Source organism: Scyliorhinus torazame, chromosome 14 (assembly GCF_047496885.1).
Source record: "Scyliorhinus torazame isolate Kashiwa2021f chromosome 14, sScyTor2.1, whole genome shotgun sequence".
In the NCBI taxonomy this organism is placed as follows: Eukaryota; Metazoa; Chordata; class Chondrichthyes; order Carcharhiniformes; family Scyliorhinidae; genus Scyliorhinus; species Scyliorhinus torazame.
In genome coordinates this window covers 10675793-10695203 of record NC_092720.1, presented here as the reverse complement: position 1 = coordinate 10695203, position 19411 = coordinate 10675793, and the positions used below count along the sequence as shown (strand labels likewise).

At 49.6% G+C, this 19411-nt stretch overlaps 1 protein-coding gene across 1 annotated transcript in view; it reads right to left on the bottom strand.

The window, feature by feature from the left end:
• Window positions 1-1059: 1059 nt before the first annotated feature.
• LOC140389518 (fibronectin type III domain-containing protein 3B-like) overlaps window positions 1060-19411 on the bottom strand; it is a 404055-nt gene continuing 385703 nt past the window's right edge. The window contains 3 exon segments of the mRNA XM_072473693.1: window positions 1060-1484; window positions 11218-11345; window positions 16683-16849. Coding sequence (XP_072329794.1) covers window positions 1173-1484; window positions 11218-11345; window positions 16683-16849 — 607 coding nt within the window. The 3' untranslated portion in view covers window positions 1060-1172.

The window sequence follows — 19411 nt, the reverse complement described above, 5'->3', positions numbered from 1 at the left end:
TAAATGGCAGTGTTGAATTTGGCAGTGTCTCAGAGCGGTGACCAAAGGCACAAATGGAGAAGGGAGCAAGTGTTTGAGCTGCAACATTTGGAAAGAGCGGTGGAAGAGAATTCTGATTGGATGAGTGCAATAAGGCACCTTCACAGCAAGCAAATGACGGACAGTGGGGCTGGTAAATACAATGCCAGCAAGTACCGGCTGGCCTGATGGAGGTGGTGGTTGTGGAGACGGGGGGTTGGTGAGGGCGGGTGGGGAATCAGGCTCCCCGGGTGGTGCCCGGGGCACATTTAAAAATAAATCCGGGTGCGCAGTGGTCGATCGGAGGCTGCAGCCTCGTCCTTCAGGGCCCCTCTCTCTCCACGCGGGCCCACCTCTCACAACCGCACCCACGGTGCTATGCTGTAGCTCTCACTTGTGACGTCCACATGAAGGCAGTGAACGCAAGCTTGGCAAAGGGGATCTGCCTTGGCATAATTACAGCAATAAGGCACCCAAATTGCCAGGTAGATTTGAGGTGCCAACATCAGGACTGATTGGGGGCAACGTCCCCCCCTTTTACAGCTAAACTAAATTTGGCGCTCATTGTATTTCCCGCTAACACATCCACGTAAAATAAACAAGCCCAATTTGCCAGCTTTCTGACCAATAGATGCTTCCGGACAATCTGAAGCTTGTTCTCTCTCCTCTCCATCCTACCCTCCCTCCCAGCGTAAATATTTCTTTAAAAAATATATATTTTTATATATATATATAGCTAAAACCTCCAACTGAACCATCAGCTGGGAGAATACTTTAACTCATTCACAGCTCCCTCACCCAGCTGACAACCCAGCTTTAATGAGCGGCCATCTAATGACATGCGGTGAAAGTGTCAAAGTAAGTTCCGGAAAAGGTGCAGAAAGGAGCCACTGTGGCTTTCATTTCGCTTCCCCCCCCCCCTTCCCCCCCCCCCCCTGTTTTGGTTAAAACCCCTGCCGCCCAAACTGGGGCCTGAACCAAAGGAAAAAGGAAAAGGGGAATTTTTTTTAAACCAAACTTAAAAATAAAAGACGATTAATAGAAGTTGAACAGGAATATTTAAATGGTTTTTTGCTGGCACTAGTATTTGGCTAAGTTTATACCTCAAGAATTATATGCGTAATGTTTTTTTTTGTTGCTTTCTTCGTCCTCTGTTACTTCATGATGAAATATTGTAAAACAAAGGCGATGAAAATGGATAAACTGGCGAACCCGGCGAGGATGAGGGCCGCAAACTGTTCGTCGCTGGGCATCGCACTCCTCATTTTGGCCATTTCTGCACCTCGCAGTTCACTGGCGGGAGGGGACTCCTTCCTTCGTAGTGTGAAAATGGCGGAAGAGCTAAAGGGTCCGGTCAACTCTTGCGACACGTCTTGGCAACGACGGCAGGCGCAAACCCGAAAGCGGTAGTCTGTGTTTGTCTGCAGGCCTGAGATCTGGAATGTCGTGTCCTCTCCCTTGTACACCTGCGAGATGGGCCGGGGAAATGAAAACCATAAACAACGGAGAAGATTACAGAGAAGGACGAGGCGATTCAACCCGCGGTGACTGTGCCGAGTACCGGAGCTATTCTAAACAAATTCAATGACCTTGTCCCCCCCCAACGACCTTGGTCCCCCCCCACCACCATAGCCCTGTATCAATCTTCAACCCAGAATCACAGAATCTTTACTGTGCCGAAGGAGGCTATTAGGGCCTATCGAGTCCGCAATGGTTCGCTGATTGAGCATTCTACCTTGTCCCATTCTCCTGTCTGATCCCCTAAGCTTGCCCATTCACTCCTTTGGATTCTCCAAGATGGTTTCAGGAAATCTGGGGCTGGTTTAGCACAGGGCTAAATCGCTGGCTTTTAAAGCAGACCTAGGCAGGCCAGCAGCGCGGTTCAATTCCCGTACCAGCCTCCCCGAACAGGTGCCGGAATGTGGCGACTAGGGGCTTTTCACAGTAACTTCATTTGAAGCCTACTTGTGACAATAAGCGATTTTCATTTCATTCATTTCAAGAAGGCGCTGGAGCGAGGCGACTTCTTACAAGTTGTCCCCAGCATATCCTCTAACTCTATCTTTCACTCTCCTTTTTTTTTTAGAACATACAGAACAGAAGGAGGCCATTCGGCCCATCGAGTCTGTACCAACCCACTTAAGCCCTCATTTCCACCCTATCCCCGTAACCCAATAACCCCTCCTAATCTTCTTTGGACACTAATGGGCAATTTAGCCTGGCCAATCCACCTAACCTGGACTGTGGGAGGAAACCGGAGCACCCGGAGGAAACCCACGCAGGCACGGGGAGAATGTGCGGACCCGGCACAAACAGTGACCCAGCAGGGAATCGAACCTGGGACCCTGGCGCTGTGAAGCCACAGTGTTAACCACTATGCTACTGTGCTGCCCTTCTAAAACTTAATTCCAACTCTTTTAAACTCTCTAACAATGTTCTAATTCAATTACTTACAGATTTAGCCCTACTGCCATCAGACTTTTGAGTGGATCTACCTGGTATTAAGTTGATCTTTTCTCTACACCTTGCTATAACTGTAACATTATATTCTGCAGTCTCTCCTTCCTTCCCTATGTACGGTACACCTTGTTTGTACAGCATGCAAGAAACAATACTTTTCACTGTGTACTAATACATGTGACAATAATAAATCAAATCAAATCTTTTCAGAAATCAATATAATCCCCTTTTGAACACCTCGATCCAACCTGCCTCCAGCACCCTCTCAGGGAGTTTGTTGCAGAATCCGACCCCCCCCCCCCCGGGTGAAACAAAGTTTCCTCACATCACTTTTACTCCTTTGGCCCAGTATTTGGAATCTGGGCCCTCCAGTTCTTGAGTGTGAGCAGTGTCTCACTATTTACCCTGTCCATACCCCTCAAGATCCTGAATAACTCCATCAAATCTCCTCTCGTTCTTCTTTTCTCCGAGGAAATCAGTCACGGCCTCTCCAATCCATCCTCATAGCTACAGCTGTTTATCCCAGCAATCATCCCCGTGAGTCTCCTCTGCACTCTCTCCAATACCTTCACATTCGTCCTCAAATATGGCACCCAGAACTGGACATAGTCTCCAGGTGAGGTCTTATGCAAGTTCAATCTGATCTCCTCACTCTGGTCTTCAATGCCCCTATTAAAAATATTAAGATACTATGTACTTTATTAACTGCTCCCTCAACATGCTCTGCCATTTTCTTTCTTATCATCTAAAGTACCCAATTCATTTTTTTCCAATAAGGGGCAATTTAACGTGGCCAATCCACCTACCCTGAACATCTTTGGGTTGTGGGGGTGAGACCCATGCAGACACGGGGAGAATGTGCAAACTCGACACAGAGTCGGGGCCGGGATCGAACCCGGGTCCTCGGTGCCGTGAGGTGGTAGTGCCAACCACTGCGCCACCATGCCTCCCTTGCCCTACCATTTCCAATGGCTTATGTACATGTACACCAAGGTCCCTCTGTTCCTGCACCTCCTTTAGAGTTTTTCCTTTTATTTTAGACTCTCTCTATATTCATCCTGCCAGAATTCTCTGCATTGAACCTCATCTGCCACTTGTCTGCCCAATCCACCAACATGTTTTGAAGTTCCAGTCTATCCTCATCACAGTTGCCAATCTTCGTATCGTCTGCAAATTTTGAAATCGTGCCCTGAACACCACAGTCTAGGTCAATGAAATAGATCAGGAAGAGCAAGGCTCCCAACAACATTGCCACCCCTGGGGAACACCACGACAAACCTTCCTCCAATCTGAAAAAACATCCATTAACCACTATTCTCTGCTTCCTGTCACTAAATGCTCTTCCTTGCCCTCCCGGTGCACGTACGTTAATCACTCGATTGTTTACTGGTTTGACACAAACAAGCTGTCATAATGCGATGACACATCATTGATCGAGAGTACAGAGTGTGAAATGCTTATTCAGTCCAGCAACACTCCTGCATTGAGAGTACAGAGTGTGAAATGTTTATTCAGTCCAACAACACTCCTGCACTCGGAGACAAAGCGAGGGTGTGCAGTACAGACAATGACAGGGGCTGACTCACAGGGCCAATACAGTGCTCTCACACCTTCTCAAAAGGCTTCTTGTCAATTCTGTGTCCCTCAGCTGAAAATTGCCAGTGACGTAAAGGGACAAATATAATCACTGCAGTGACACTGGGACCTATCTCTCTCTCTCTAGGCTTTTGTGAGTAAAATGGGACATCATTAAAGTGTAATCACTGATCGACACTTCATGCTGAACTCGTCCTTTGTTCAATTCCTGTTATCGAGGCTTGTTGTGAGCTGCTTGCTTTACTTACTCTGAATCAAAGGAGTGTTAGGGACTGGAAAACACAATCAGCCAGATAAGCACCTCAAGGTTTTGGAGGAGATTTTAACCCTGTCAACCTTTGTGTTTGTACATCATTCATGCAGTGTCGGTATGACTGGCAGGGCTGGCGTTTGCTCCCTACCTCTAGCTGCCCTTGAGAAGGTGATGTTGGCAGCTTCTCTTGAACGCTTTTGGTACAACTGAGGAGCTGGCTCGGCCATGTTGCTGTGAAAGGATGATGTCAGATCAGGCCTCCAGCAGATTGCTCCCCTCTCCATTATTTTAACAAACTTGTTCATTTAACACCAAGCTGAATGTAATGTGAACCATCCCAGCAGCTTTAAACAACAGGTTTATACAGCGAGCGAACTGCAGGTCCGACCCAGGAGTCTAGAAGTGACAGAGCTGGAAGAGGGAGGTCTGCTCATGGACACGACATTGGATGAGGAGCTCACCTTGTCGAGACCACTTCTCCCTAACAGTGGATGCATAGTTACCTTGGAGTTGTGACTTGGGAGCGCTGGGCACTTTGCTGCATAGTCAACCATTGCCAGAATAAGCAGAGCAGTCAGCAACAGGAGGATTGACGCACATTCATGTATCGGTGATACATGTAGATGCAGATAATGAATGGGGCGCGGAACCCTAAATGGAAAAGAAAAACCTCTCTACACGTCCATTCATTGCACCATCTCAATTAAACAAATGTGCTATCAGAGCGGCAAAGATTTACCAGAGTGATAACTGTTGTGTTGTTCACCCTGGGGTAACGCAGATTGCACATGCTGCAATTAACTGATCAAGAATACACCAAACGTTGGTTCAATATAAGATTTATTGAACTCTGGTAACGAAACACACATCTGCCTGTGGGTTGACTCTCTTCTACCCTAAGTAAACTAAAGCTATCTATCTCGACCAGGCTAGCTCTGATCCACATGTTGGAGGTGTTGAATGATTTGTACACCCTGACTGTCACTACAGCTATCACCAGTGGAAAGAGGCAGAGTGCTGATGCCTCCTGTGTTTTATAGGTGTAAGTCCCCCTCTGGTGTCCTGTCTTGTGATTGGTTGTGTTCTGTTCTGTATGTTGATTGGCTCACCTGGGTGTCTGTCACTGCCTGCTTTTACCTCATGATGTGCATGGGTGCATATTATGACAATAACTAAACTCCACACCTTAAAGTTGCAACGAGCACACACTGGGATGGCATTGCCTGGAATTTAGAAAGTTAAAAGGGGGATTTGACTGGAATTTTCAAGCTATTAAGCGGCACAAATGGGATCCATAGATCGTTCTCCCCTGGTCGGGCAACTTAGGACAAGGAGGCAATTAGAGCCAGACCTTTCCAGAGAGATGTTAGCAAACTGGTTTGGAGTGGCAGTGGTTTAATATCGTCCCTAGACATCTGTAGTGGACAATGACACCGTGCAAAACATCGGCACAGCAAATAAAACACTCCGACACTGTTAGAGCCAGAATGGGATGTTCTAATTAACAGCCATTTGTTCAGAAAGCAATATTCATACACCCAGGTCCCACAGCTTGGGGCAAGGATCTCCTATCCCCACATCTCCATAATAACCAGTTTTCAAAGTCATTTATTTTTAACTAGCTTCATCTTGGTTTTCAAATCCCTCATTGTCTCACCTCTCCCGATCTCAGTAACTTCCCCCCCGCCCGCCACCATCTCTCGGCTTCTCCAATTTCAGTCTCTTGGGCAGTTGAAAAAAAAAATGAAAATCGCTTATTGTCACAAGTAGGCTTCAAATGAAGTTACTGTGAAAAGCCCCTAGTCGCCACATTCCGGCGCCTGTTCGGGGAGGCTGGTACGGGAATCGAACCGTGCTGCTGGCCTGCCTTGGTCTGCTTTAAAAGCCAGCTATTTAGCCCAGTATGCTAAACCAGCCCCTAAAATGAAATGAAAATCGCTTATTGTCACAAGTAGACTTCAAATGCAGTTACTGTAAAAAGCCCCTAGTCGCCACATTCCGGCGCCTGTTCGGGTACGGGATTCTGATTGCATCCCTTTGACTGCTTCACAGGTGTCTGGGCCCCGAAGCTCTGGCATTTCCTCCTTCAACCTCTCTATCCCTCTTTATCCCTTTAAGATGCTCCTTAGAACCTAATCCGTGTTCACCTCTCCTAATGTACCTTCATGCTGCTTTGAAACATCAGCTCAGTATCTGAGTGCAGCCTTGCCTGATGTTCAGCACACCCACATCCCAGCTGGTTCATGATCAGGGGCATGAATCTCTGCCTCCTGGGCACTCCAGAGAAATCCTTGTGGTTTGGCTATACTTTCATTCAAACCACGGCCCACCTTGGGGCCAATTTCACAAGAAGACGCCTGGCCCTGAGAAGCTGATTTGAGAATATTGGGGGAGGTAATCAATGACGTCGAAGATTAATCTCCTGGGCGCTACTCCGAGCAAAATCCCAGGCAGAAATATCATTGGGGCATTAAAAAGTTGTGAGTTTTAAATGTTCAGAACAGGTTCTTGATTAATGAGGGGATCAGGGGTTATGGGGAGAAGGCAGGAGAATGGGGATGAGAAAAATATCAGCCATGATTGAATGGCGGAGCAGACTCGATGGGCCGAGTGGCCTAATTTTGCTCCTATGTCTTATGGTCTTATGAGCGTTAGTGTTTACACTGCAATAGGAAAATGCTTAGCACGGCCCCCAGGTTCATCCACAATCTGTAAAAGGTAGCTCATCCGACTTCCAACGTTAGGCGATGCAGTGCGTCCCTACTGGACGGGGAAGAGGATGACTTAACATTGGATCGCAAAAGGACTCATTACCCCATTGGGTGTGATTGTCAGTCACATGGCCTCTCTTCCCCCCCCCCACATTTTCGATATTTTTATATCTGGTGAAGAGAAATGTTCAAAGAAAATGACAAGAAATAATCTCCCGATGATTCTTCTCCAGGGTCGCATATAGGATTGTGCTGGAGAATGATCTTCAATTCCTGCAGACTCCCGGCCAACAGACAGTGAAGAACCAGAACCAGCCAATCAGGTCGCAAAGGGCCCATTCGCCTTCCAATTGGCTATGGGAAAGCGAACCACAAGAGTTGACATGTGGGGAGACCAATGGCAGAAGCAATGTGGGGCAGCGGTTGGGGGGGTTTGAGGGCGTAATGGTTGTAAGTGGGAGGCCTTGTCATAAGACCTCCAGGAATACATCCAACCAGAGGTGACAAGCCAGGTTTGAGGGGTGTTGGTGTCAGGGATTTCAATGCTAGCTTGAGCCTGTGCTGTCAGCACGTTGGGGTTTGAGCAGGCAGGAGTACAAAAAAATGAGGGGCCTGACTCGGGGATGCAACAAGATCGTTAAAACGTGCCAGAGGCCTCTCGCGAGATTTACGATGCTCGGATCGCCTCGTGATACCTGGCGAGATCTCGCGATCTGGATGTTGCTCTCACTGGGCGAGATCCAGGTTAATATATAGAAATGAATCATTAGGCTCTCTCACATCTGTCAGCGTCCGATTCTCACAAGGCTCGGGAATAAACACCCGCCGCGCCTGGGAGACCTCACCACGGTGCCGGTTAACACTGTTCCACACAAATGTGGACCAGGCGTAACGGCACCTGGGGTGGTCTCCCAGGCCATTGGAGGCCCCCTGGTGGTCGGGTTCTGGGCAGTGTGGTACCCAGGGTGCCCAGGGGGTACTGCCAGACTGGCTGGGGCATCGCCAGGGTGCCAGGCTGGCAGTGCCAAGGTGCCTGGATGCTAGGTTTCCTGCGCCGGGGATCGGGTCTGGGGGTGCCCTGCCCTTAAGAAAGGGGGGCAAGGTGGAGGCTCAAGGACTCCGTAAGAGGTAAGTTAAGGCATTGGGGGTGTGGAAGCCATGATGAGGCGTCCAAGGGGAATCGAAAGATCGGGGTGGCATTTAAAAATGGAGTAAGTAAAGTTTGTGTGGCCTTGGTGGGGTGTTCCTCGCCGAGGCAAAAAAACCCGAACAGAGTCTCGTTTGCTAGCGGGGCAGTTCTCAATGCGCCCAGAACGGGACCCTGTTTTTGGGGCGTTAAATTGAGCCCTAGATTATTATTCTTTTCATATAAATTTTGAGTGTCCATTTCTTTTTACTCCCAATTAAGGGGCAATTTAGCGTGGCCAATCCACCTACCCTGCACACCTTTGGGTTGTGGGGGTGAAACCCATGGGGAGAATGTGCAAACTCCACACGGACAGTGACCCGGGGCCATGATTGAACCTGGGACCTCGGCGCCGTGAGGTAGCAGTGCTAACCCACTGCGCCCTCGATGATGAAGAGAAAATAACGTTTTCCTCAATAAAGGCAGGATTTTTATTTCAGATAGTATATCGGCCTACAATTTGGTTTCTCTGAGCTACTGGGTGTGGATGTTAGACAACCTGTGATAATCTCCCTTCCTTCCCCTCCCCCCCCCGCCTCCTATTCATAACATCTAGGAACAAGCAAGCAGACATTTCCTTACCCTAAGCGTTGAGGAAACATTTGTCAACAACCTCGGGTAGCTTCCTGGTTCCCAATCATTGTTTACTATTACTAGACAAGCTCTGACGCTGATGAAGGCCTCATGCAGATGCTGTGTCATAGCAACAGGTTCAGCGTGCACTCAAGCGGCACCATAAATACTGTCCACTTTCCCTGGGCCTCTGCAGGCTCATATAGACCTTTCGATCCGGCGTACTGCACGCTGAGGAATTTCAGACACTCTGCCGATGATTCTTTGGCTTCCTGGTTTGATTTGTGTGCCGGTAGACTGTGCGAAAGGAACAGATTTAACCGTCCATTTCTCCTCTCCTGGAGCTATTCTGATAGTTCCACACAAGGGAATAGGAGCGAGGCCATTCAGCCCTTCAACCCAGCTTCACCATTCTGTTCAGGTTGTGGCTGATGTGTACCCCAACTCCACGTACCCACATTTGCTCCACCTTGAAACTGGTATTTATCAAAATTCTATCCGCCCCCACCTGGAAAGGCCCGATCGACGCCCACGACCCAGCGCCCAAAGCCTTTTGATGGAGAGCGTTCCACATTTGCATTACTCTATGTGGAGGAAAATGCTTCCCGATTTAACCCTCCACCGTTTGGCTCTAATTTTAACATTTTGTCCCCCCCCCGCCTTGTTCCCGACTGTCCCAGCGGAAATGTTCCCTTTGCTTCTTCCTGTTGAATTGTTTCAAACACTTCCACCTCAATCTTTCAAAGTAGGAGCGGGTCACCTCAAATTCTTTCCAAATTCATCCTATGAAAGCTTACAGGGTGAATGAGAGTCGGCTGTTTGGAAACTGAAGGCTCTGTAATCCTATACCCGGACGTTCCTCGTTCCTAGTCCCACTCTCGGCTGGCCTGGCTACCTCATTACTGAGTTGAATCTGCAATCTCCCTGATTTGTTGAGCTCAGTACCATTGAACAATCGAAGCTGGTTAAAGTATTGGGCACATTTCAACCTGAATCAATTACATTCAATTTGTGTCATCTTGGTATCGGACATTCCGCCAATATGAACAGTGTCTCGCTATTTACTCTATCAAAACCCTTCATAATTATCGCATAGAACAAGGCCATTCGGTCCATCGTTATTGTTCCTATCATGCTTCCCTGATCAATCTCTGGTGTAAGGAGAAGAGAGGTTGGGGTTCCACCTGGTGACTCTATAACACTGAATGACAGGTTAACTCCCCTTTCACTCTTCTCCCAGGACATTCAAACCCATCCAGTAGCATTTGGAACAGGAGAAGGCCATTCAGCCCCTTGAGCCCCAATTAGATCAGGCTGGTCTGCATCTGGACATCATTTACCTCCGATGCTTCAGTTCCAAATTCTTCCATTTCCTTCACCAGGAAAAACTTATCCACCACATTCTTGAACGTTCCAACTGGATCCAACATCCAGAGCTTCCTGCGAGAGTTCCCAAGTTGGGGGAAATTTCAAGATTGACATGGATATGTTTTTGCTGGATGAGGTGCATCAAAGACTAGAGGTGAATTATGTTGCGGCAAAGGTCCACTTGGATCTCATTGAGTAGAACGGGATTGAGGGACTGAATGGACGTGTCAAAGGATAATGCTCAGCAGGTCAAGGGTGGCACATCGGTTAGCACTGCTCCATCACAGCGCTAGAGACCCGGGTTCAATTCCGGCCTTGGGTGACTGAGTGGAGTTTGCGCGTTCTCCCCGTGTCTGCGTGAGTTTCCTCCGGGTGCTCCAGTTTCCTCCCACAGTCCAAAGATGTACAGGTTAGGTGGATTGGCCATTTTAAATTTCTCCTAAGTGTCCTTAGACGTGCAGGTTAGGTGGGGTTGCGGAAACAGGGCGGGGGAGTGGGTCTAGGTAGAGTGCTTTTTTAGAGGGTTAGCACAGATTCAATGGGCTGAATGGCTTCCTTCTGCATTGTAGGGATTCTATGGGTTTATAATGAAAGAATTCTTTAAAATCGTAGTTCCATTGGTTACCCCAAATGAGATATTGTTAAGAATAATATTAACGGCTTTCAAAATTTACCCTACTTATTTGGACGTTAGGTGTCAGAATATCAACAATGTCCAGAAGAACTCTGCCCTCGAGTGGTACCGCAGTGGCCCCTTCAATGGTCACCGGACAGACCCACCCCTTTCAATTGACATCAGGGAATACCTCCCCAACAATAAGTCCATTCGGTTCCACCCTTTCCAATGGCGACTAGGCGATGGGTATCAGAAGAACCCAGCCCACCCCACCAATCGAGCTAAAATTGTGTTCAAGAGAAATGATGTGAATGGTACCTCCCAAACCCGAGGGAAATTCAGGACCATTCCCATTGCTCAATGACAAACAGCCCCTCCCCCAACCCCCTCATCCATCCCCCCCCCCCCACACCCACACCCACCCCTCCGTCCTTACCTGTTTGTAGTCCAGCTCCCTGCCCACAGTGACCTGGAGAATGTAACTCATCGGGTCACCTCTCATTGGGGGCAGTCCTTCCCACGTGACCTCGCAGGCGGTTCCTTCCAACTGAGCGACCCGAGGGGCTGAGACAAACAGAAAACACATAAACGTCAATCAGGACGTTCACTCCGAGCCTGCCGGCCAGCTTGCAGGCTGGCATAGACGGTGCCGGTTGGCTTCTGAAAGCGAATAACAGGTGTTCCCGAAAAAGAGGCGGTTCTTAAAATATCCCTTGGTGTGTGGGTCCCGCTGGCTGGGCCAGCATTTGAAATGAAATGAAATGAAAATCGCTTATTGTCCCAAGTAGGCTTCAAATGAAGTTACTGTAAAAAGCCCCTCGTCGCCACATTCCGGCGCCTGTTCGGGGAGGCTGGTACGGGAATCGAACCGTGCTGCTGGCCTGCCTCGGTCTGCTTTCAAAGCCAGCGATTTAGCCCTGTGCATTTGTTAACCATCCTTACTTTCCCTTGAACTGAGAGCCATGCTGGGCCGTTTGAGAGCCAACCACATCGCGATGTGGGTCTGGAGTCACGTGTAGGCCAGACCGGGTCAGGAGGCCAGGTTTCCTTCTTTAAAGGGCATTAATGTAAGCCTACTTGCGACACTAATAAAGATTATTATCGTACTGAACGAGGCGGCTTTTTAAAACAATGGAGGACAGTTTCACCATGACAATGACGAGTTTTTGTTTCGATATTTTCCAGATTTTGTTACACCAGCTGCTGTGGTGAGGTTTGAACCCACGTTCCCCTAAAGCGCCGGGTCTCACACCCAGTGCCATTAGCCCAACACCAGCGTCGTCATCATTCTGCAGGGAAGGAGAAAAGCTGCATTTGTATCGCGCCTTTTATGATTCCAGAATGCTTCATTGTGCCCCATGAGCATCGAGGTACTTTGGAGGGGCCGTCACTGTGGTAGAGTCGAAGGCGTGGCAGCACAGCAAGATCCCAGAAACACCTTGCCGTTGATTGATGGATATATAGGTCAGGTCACTGGGGAGAACGCCCCTGCTCTTCCTCACGTTAGTGCCATACTTGACTTCTATCTGAGGTGGGGGCCTCCGTTTAACATATCATCAATGGGGCACCACCACCAACAGTGCAGCCCTCCCTCAGACCAGAGCCCAGAGCACCAGCAGGTCACCGGAGTGGGCCTGGAACCCGCAACCTTCTGGCCCAGAGGCAAGACGTTGCCTCCTGCTGAGCCATGGCTGACACTATTCCCAGAAACTAGCACCATGTTGCTGATGTAGGTGGGCTTGGGCAGGAGGGGTGGGGAGGTGGGGTTTGTTGTTCAAAGTGTTTTTGCAGATTTGCAAAGCTGTGTAAATCTAGTTGTGGCGAGGGATTTCTGTAACAATGCGGCCTGGGCAAATGCAATCACCCAGGTAATTAAACCCGAAACACGGTACTCAGGTGTCTGAGGCAGGTATCAGGTATTGGCAGGGTACAGTCTGTTCAAATGTTGGCCGTTCATGTTTACAAACCTTGGACAAATCCAGCCCTGGTTGACAGAGTCAACATTTCCTCTCTCCCTCAGCCTCTGTCACTCTTGGTGTCTCGCTCTGCCTAGCCATCTGACTGCAACATAGAAGGGGTTACTCTTAAGCTAAAGGGCTGAGGCAGCTATGAGCACACAGTCCCGGGTCTCCACACGGTCAGGAACACAGTCCCGGGTCTCCTCAGGGACAGGAACATAGTTCCGGGTTTCCACATGGTCAGGAACACAGTCCTGGGTCTCCACACGGTCAGGAACACAGTCGCGGGTCTCCACACGGTCAGGAACACAGTCCTGGGTCTCCACACGGTCAGGAACACAGTTCCTGGTCTCCTCAGGGTACAGGAACACAGTCCCGCGGTCTCCACATGGTCAGGAACACAGTTCCTGGTCTCCACGGGGACAAGAACGCAATCCCGGGTTTCCACAGGGACAGGAACACAGTTCCGGGTCTCCTCAGGGACAGGAACACAGTTCCGGGTCTCCTCAGGGACAGGAACACAGTCCCGGGTTTCCACACAGTCAGGAACACAGTCCCGGGCCTCCTCAGAGACAGGAACACAGTTCCGGGTTTCCACAGGGACAGGAACATAGTCCCGGGTCTGCTCAGAGACAGGAACACAGTCCCGGGTCTCCTCAGAGACAGGAACACAGTCTCGGGTTTCCTCAGGGACAGGAACACAGTCCCGGGTTTCCACAGGGACAGGAACACAGTCCTGTGTCTCCTCAGAGACAGGAACACAGTCCCGGGTTTCCTCAGAGACAGGAACATATTTCCGGGTTTCCACAGGGACAGGAACACAGTCCCGGGTCTCCTCAGAGACAGGAACACAGTCCCGGGTCTCCTCAGAGACAGGAACACAGTCCCGGCTCTCCTCAGAGACAGGAACACAGTCCCGGGTTTCCACAGGGACAGGAACACAGTTCTGGGTCTCCACAGGGACAGGAACACAGTCCCGGGTTTCCACAGGCTCAGGAACACAGTCCCGGGTCTCCACACGGTCAGGAACACAGTCCCGGGTCTCCACACGGTCAGGAACACAGTCCCGGGTTTCCACAGGGACGGGAACACAGTCCCGGGTCTCCACAACGGTCAGGAACACAGTTCCGGATCTCCTCAGAGACAGGAACACCGTCCCGGGTCTCTATGTGGTCAGGAACATAATCCCGAGTTTCCACAGGGACAGGAACACAGTCCCGGGTTTCCACAGGGACAGGAACACAGTTCCGGGACTCCTCAGGGACAGGAACACCGTTCCGGGTCTCCTCAGGGACAGGAACACAGTCCCGGGTTTCCACAGGGACAGGAACACCGTCCCGGGTCTCCACGCGGTCAGGAACACAATCCCGGGTTTCCACAGGGGCAGGAACAAAGTCCCGGATCTCCACACGGTCAGGAACACAGTCCCGGGTTTCCACAGGGACAGGAACACAGTCCTGGGTCTCCACACGGTCAGGAACACAGACCCTGGTCTCCACACGGTCAGGAACACAGTCTCGGGTTTCCACAAGACAGGAACACAGTCCCGGGTTTCCACAGGGACAGGAACACAGTCCCGGGTTTCCACAGGGACAGGAACACAGTCCCGGGTTTCCACAGGGACAGGAATACAGTTCCGGGTCTCCTCAGGGACAGGAACACAGTCCCGGGTTTCCACAGGGACAGGAACACAGTTCCGGGTCTCCTCAGGGACAGGAACACAGTCCCGGGTTTCCACAGGGACAGGAACACAGTTCCGGGTTTCCACAGGGACAGGAACACAGTCCCGGGTTTCCACAGGGACAGGAACACCGTCCCGGGTGTCCATGCAGTCAGGAACACAACCCCGGGTTTCTACAGGGGCAGGAACACAGTTCCGGGTCTCCACAGGGACAGGAACACCGTCCCGGGTCTCCCTGCAGTCAGGAACACATTCCTGGGTTTCCACAGGGGCAGGAACACAGTCCCGGGTTTCCTCAGAGACAGGAATACAGTCCCGGATTCCCACAGCGACAGGAACACCGTCCCGGGTGTCCATGCGGTCAGGAACACAATCCCGGGTTTCTACAGGGGTAGGAACACAGTTCCGGGTCTCCACATGGACAGGAATACAGTCCCGGATTCCCACAGCGACAGGAACACCGTCCCGGGTGTCCACAGGGACAGGAACACAATCCCGGGTTTCTACAGGGGTAGGAACACAGTTCCGGGTCTCCACATGGACAGGAACACAGTCCCGGATTTCCACAGGGACAGGAACACAGTCCCGGGTCTCCATGCGGTCAGGAACACAGTCTCGGGTCTTCAGTGGGTAGCACTGTTGCTTCACAGGGTCAGGGACGGGAGGCAGTGGCATAGCGGTATTGTCACTGGGCTCGTAATCCAGAGACCCAGGGTAATTCTCTGGGGGCCTGGGTTCAAATACCACCACAGTGCATGGTGGAATGTGACATTCAATTTGGTGGGCAGCATGGTTGCACAGTGGTTAGCACTGTTGGTTGACAGCTCCAGGGTCCCAGGTTCGATTCCCGGCTTGGGTCACTGTCTGTGCGGAGTCTGCACATCCTCCCCGTGTCTGCGTGGGTTTCCTCCGGGTGCTCCGGTTTCCTCCCACAGTCCAAAGATGTGCAGGTTACGTGGATTGGCCGTGCTACATTGCCTCTTAGTGTCCAAAAACAATTAGGTGGGGTTACAGGGATAGGGTGGAGGTGTGGGGATATGGTGGAGCTATGCGCTTCGGTCGGGTGCTCTTTCCAAGGGCCGGTGCAGACTCGATGGGCCGAATGGCCTCCTTCTGCACTGGAAATTCTATGATATGATTCGATGTGCTTGTTAGGGGAATGGGACATTCTGAACTCTCCCTCAGTGTACCCGAACACGCGCCGGAGTGTGGCGACTAGGTGCTTTTCACAGTAACTTCATTGCAGTGGTGATGTAAGCCTACCTGTGAAGATAAAGATTATTTTTTTTTAAAGTGCATGCTTTGGCAATTACAAGCTAATTGCCTTATGAAAGACAGGCGATGGTTATTAGCTTAACCTCCAAAAGAGTATAAATGGACACAGCTGGAACAGTTGGGTGGGAGGATCGAAAGGACCTTGTATCTCTGCTGAGCTGTGAGCAGAATAAACTTGCTGAAGGTAAAAGCAAGCTGCTGCATTATTCGTCCATCATACATCAACATTTCTTATTAACAGGACAGGGATGACCACATAAGCATTGCCCGCAGAGTCTCCTTGCTACTTGGCAATGAGGAGCAAGTTTAGCAAAGCACTCTATGTCTATCTTATGCAGAAATAATCTCATTAATCTAATCCCACTTTGGATGAGCACCAACATTCTCCTTTCTCGCTGGCAGGGTGAACGGATCGGAAAATCCCGGCCATAAGCAGCTGAACCCCACGGTGCTTAAATTAATTCCAAACTTGACTTCACCCCAATTATTTCCCATTCAACCTCATTCTTCATTGAGTTGTCAAAATACCTGCCCGTTCTTAATTACATAGAATGTACAGCACATAAACAGGCCATTCGGCCCAACTGGTCCATTCGTCACACCAACCTCCCCTCATCCTGGTTCGCCTCACCCTATCAACATAGCCTTCTGGTCTTTTACCCTGTTGTGTTTCTGTAGCTACCTTTAAATTGTCCTTTACTGTTCCTTTCAACCACTTCCTGTGGTGGTGAGTTCCACACCCTCACCACTCGCTCGGTTAAGGAGGTTCCTCCTGAATCCCTTGCTGTATTTTTCAGTGACTATCTTATGTTGACAGCCCCTAGCTTTAGAGCCCCCCTTTCCCCCCCTCCAAAACGAAGGAATATTTGACCTACATTTACCCTGTCGAGCACATTCCAAATTTTACGGAGGCCTGTGTCAGCCCAGCCTTTTCTTATCTGGAGAAATGAGCCCCAGACTGTTGGCTCTATAAACACGGAGACTGACCTTTGACGGCAGGGGGGACTAGTTTGGTTGTGTTGAACACATGGACCTCGGAGAAGGGCCCCTCCCCGGCGTCACTGAGTGCCTGGATTCGGAAGCTGTAACCCGTGGACTCCGTTAGTCTCTGCACCTTGTATGTGTGGCTCGGTCCTCTATAGATTGGAATAAACCTGAGGAGGCAAAAACAGAAATAACTTGAGTGGGAGAAGATAGTAATCGCCATGGCAACATCCACATAGCATTGGCATATTTCAAATCACGCTTCCCGAACTTTCCTGTCGGTGCTACCTGGCTTCCTGTTGATACGTTTTTGAAGCTTTCTTTTGAAGCTGTTATAATTCCTGAGTTCATCTTAACTCTGGGTTTGGCCCATGGTAATTGCACACACCTCCCAGCAAGTTCCCACCATTTTCTCACAATGCATCCTTTGTTTCTTCCAGCTGCATTTTTTTTTCTCAGTAACTGTAAATTCTAATGTCCAAAATAAGGGCTGAAACAAGTTGAAAAACTTTTACTTGAAAAAAAGATGTATTTCGCAATGCCACCCAATTATAAAATTGGTTAGCTTTTGTGCCTTTATTTAAAAGAAAATCTTTTGCATGTCTCTACGCCTCCCAGAAGGCTGGGCTTCAAGTAGTTATTCTTGTTCACATCTGGAATCTCCATTTGGAATATGCAGTCGTCGGATCATACAGCATCCTTAAAAGTGGCAGCACAGGTGGAAATGGTGGTAAAGAAGGCATATGGCATGCTTGCCTTCATAGGACGGGGTATCGAGTATAAAAGCTCGAAAATTATGTTACAATTATATAGAACGTTGGTTAGGCCACATTTGGAATACTACTACTACTACTATTAATAATAATCACTTATTGTCACAAGTAGGCTTCAATGAAGTTACTGTGAAAAGCCCCTAGCCGCCACATTCCGGCGCCTGTTCGGGGAGGCCGGTAAGGGAATTGAACCCACACTGCTGGCATTGTTCTGCATTATAAGCCAGCTGTTTAGCCCACTGTGCTAAACCTACTGTGTCCAATTCTGGACACCGCACTAATAATAATAATAATAATAATAATAATCGCTTATTGTCACAAGTAGGCTTCAATGAAGTTACTGTGAAAAGCTCCTAGTCGTCACATCCCGGCGCCTGTTCGGGGAGGCCGGTACGGGAATTTAACCCCCGCTGCTGGCCTTGTTCTGCATTACAAGCCAGCTGTTCAGCCCACTGTGCTAAACACACCTCTGGTTTAGGCTAAATCAGTACCAGAAGGACGTGGAGGCTTTGGAGAGAGTACAGAAAAGGTTTACCAGGATGTTGCCTGGTATGGAGGGTATTAGCTATGTGGAGAGATTGAATAAACTGGGATAATTCTCCCCAGAGAGACGGAGGCTGAGGGGCGACCTGACAGAAGTTTATAAAATTATTCGGGATATAGATAGGGTGAACAATTGGAGGATTTTTCCCAGGGCAGAAATGACAATTACAAGGGGCACAGGTTCAAGGTGAGGGGGGAAAGGTTCAGTGGAGATGTGCGGGGGAAGTTTTTTACACCGAGGGTGGTGGTGGCCTGGAATGCACGGCCCAGTGAGGTGATTGAGGCAGATACGTTAGCGACCTTTAAGACTTATCTGTATAGGCACATGAACAGCGGAGTGTAGAAAGCTACAGGCGGTTGGTCTACATAGGACACGTGATCGGCGCATGCTTGGAGGGCCAATGGGCCTGTTCCTGTGCTGTATTTTTCTTTGGTCTTCAGCACAGAAAAGGCCATTCGGCCCATCCCCTCTGTGCCAGTCAAAAACAATCACCACCTAACCATTCCAATCCCATTTTCCAACACTTGGTTCATAGCCTTGTATGCCCTGGGATTGCAAGTGCAAATCTAAATCCTTCTTAAATGTCTTACAACACCAGGTTAAAGTCCAACAAGTTTGTTTCAAACACTAGCTTTCGGAGCACTGCTCCTTCCTCAGGTGAAGATGAACATCTTGCCAAGGTCATCCCCACACCCCCACTACTTGCCTTCAAGCAACCGCGCAACCTCAAACAAACCATTGTTTGCAGCAAACGACCTAGCCTTCAGAACAGTGACCACGACACCACACAACCCTGCCATGGCAATCTCGGCAAGACGTGCCAGATCATCGACATGGATACCACCATTACACGTGAGAACACCATCCAACAAGTACGCGGTACATACTCATGCGACTCGGCCAATGTTGTCTACCTCATACGCTGCAGGAAAGGATGTCCCGAAGCGTGGTACATTGGCGAGACCATGCAGACGCTGCGATAACGAATGAACGGACACCGCGCGACAATCACCAGGCAGGAATGTTCCCTTCCAGTCGGGAAACACTTCAGCAGTCAAGGGCATTCAGCCTCTGATCTCCGGGTAAGCGTTCTCCAAGGCGGCCTTCAGGACCCGCGACAACGCAGAATCGCCGAGCAGAAGCTTATAGCCAAGTTCCGCACACATGAGTGCGGCCTCAACCGGGACCTGGGATTCATGTCGCATTACATTCATCCCCCACCATCTGGCCTGGGCTTGCAAAATCCTACCAACTGTCCTCGTTTGAGACAATTCACACCTCTTTAACCTGGGGTTACCCCTATCTCTGGATCTGTAAAGACTTAATTACCTGCAAATGCTCGCATTCCAAGCATTGTCCGGCATCTTTGAATTTGTCTATATATATGGTTCTGGAACATACCTCTTCATTCACCT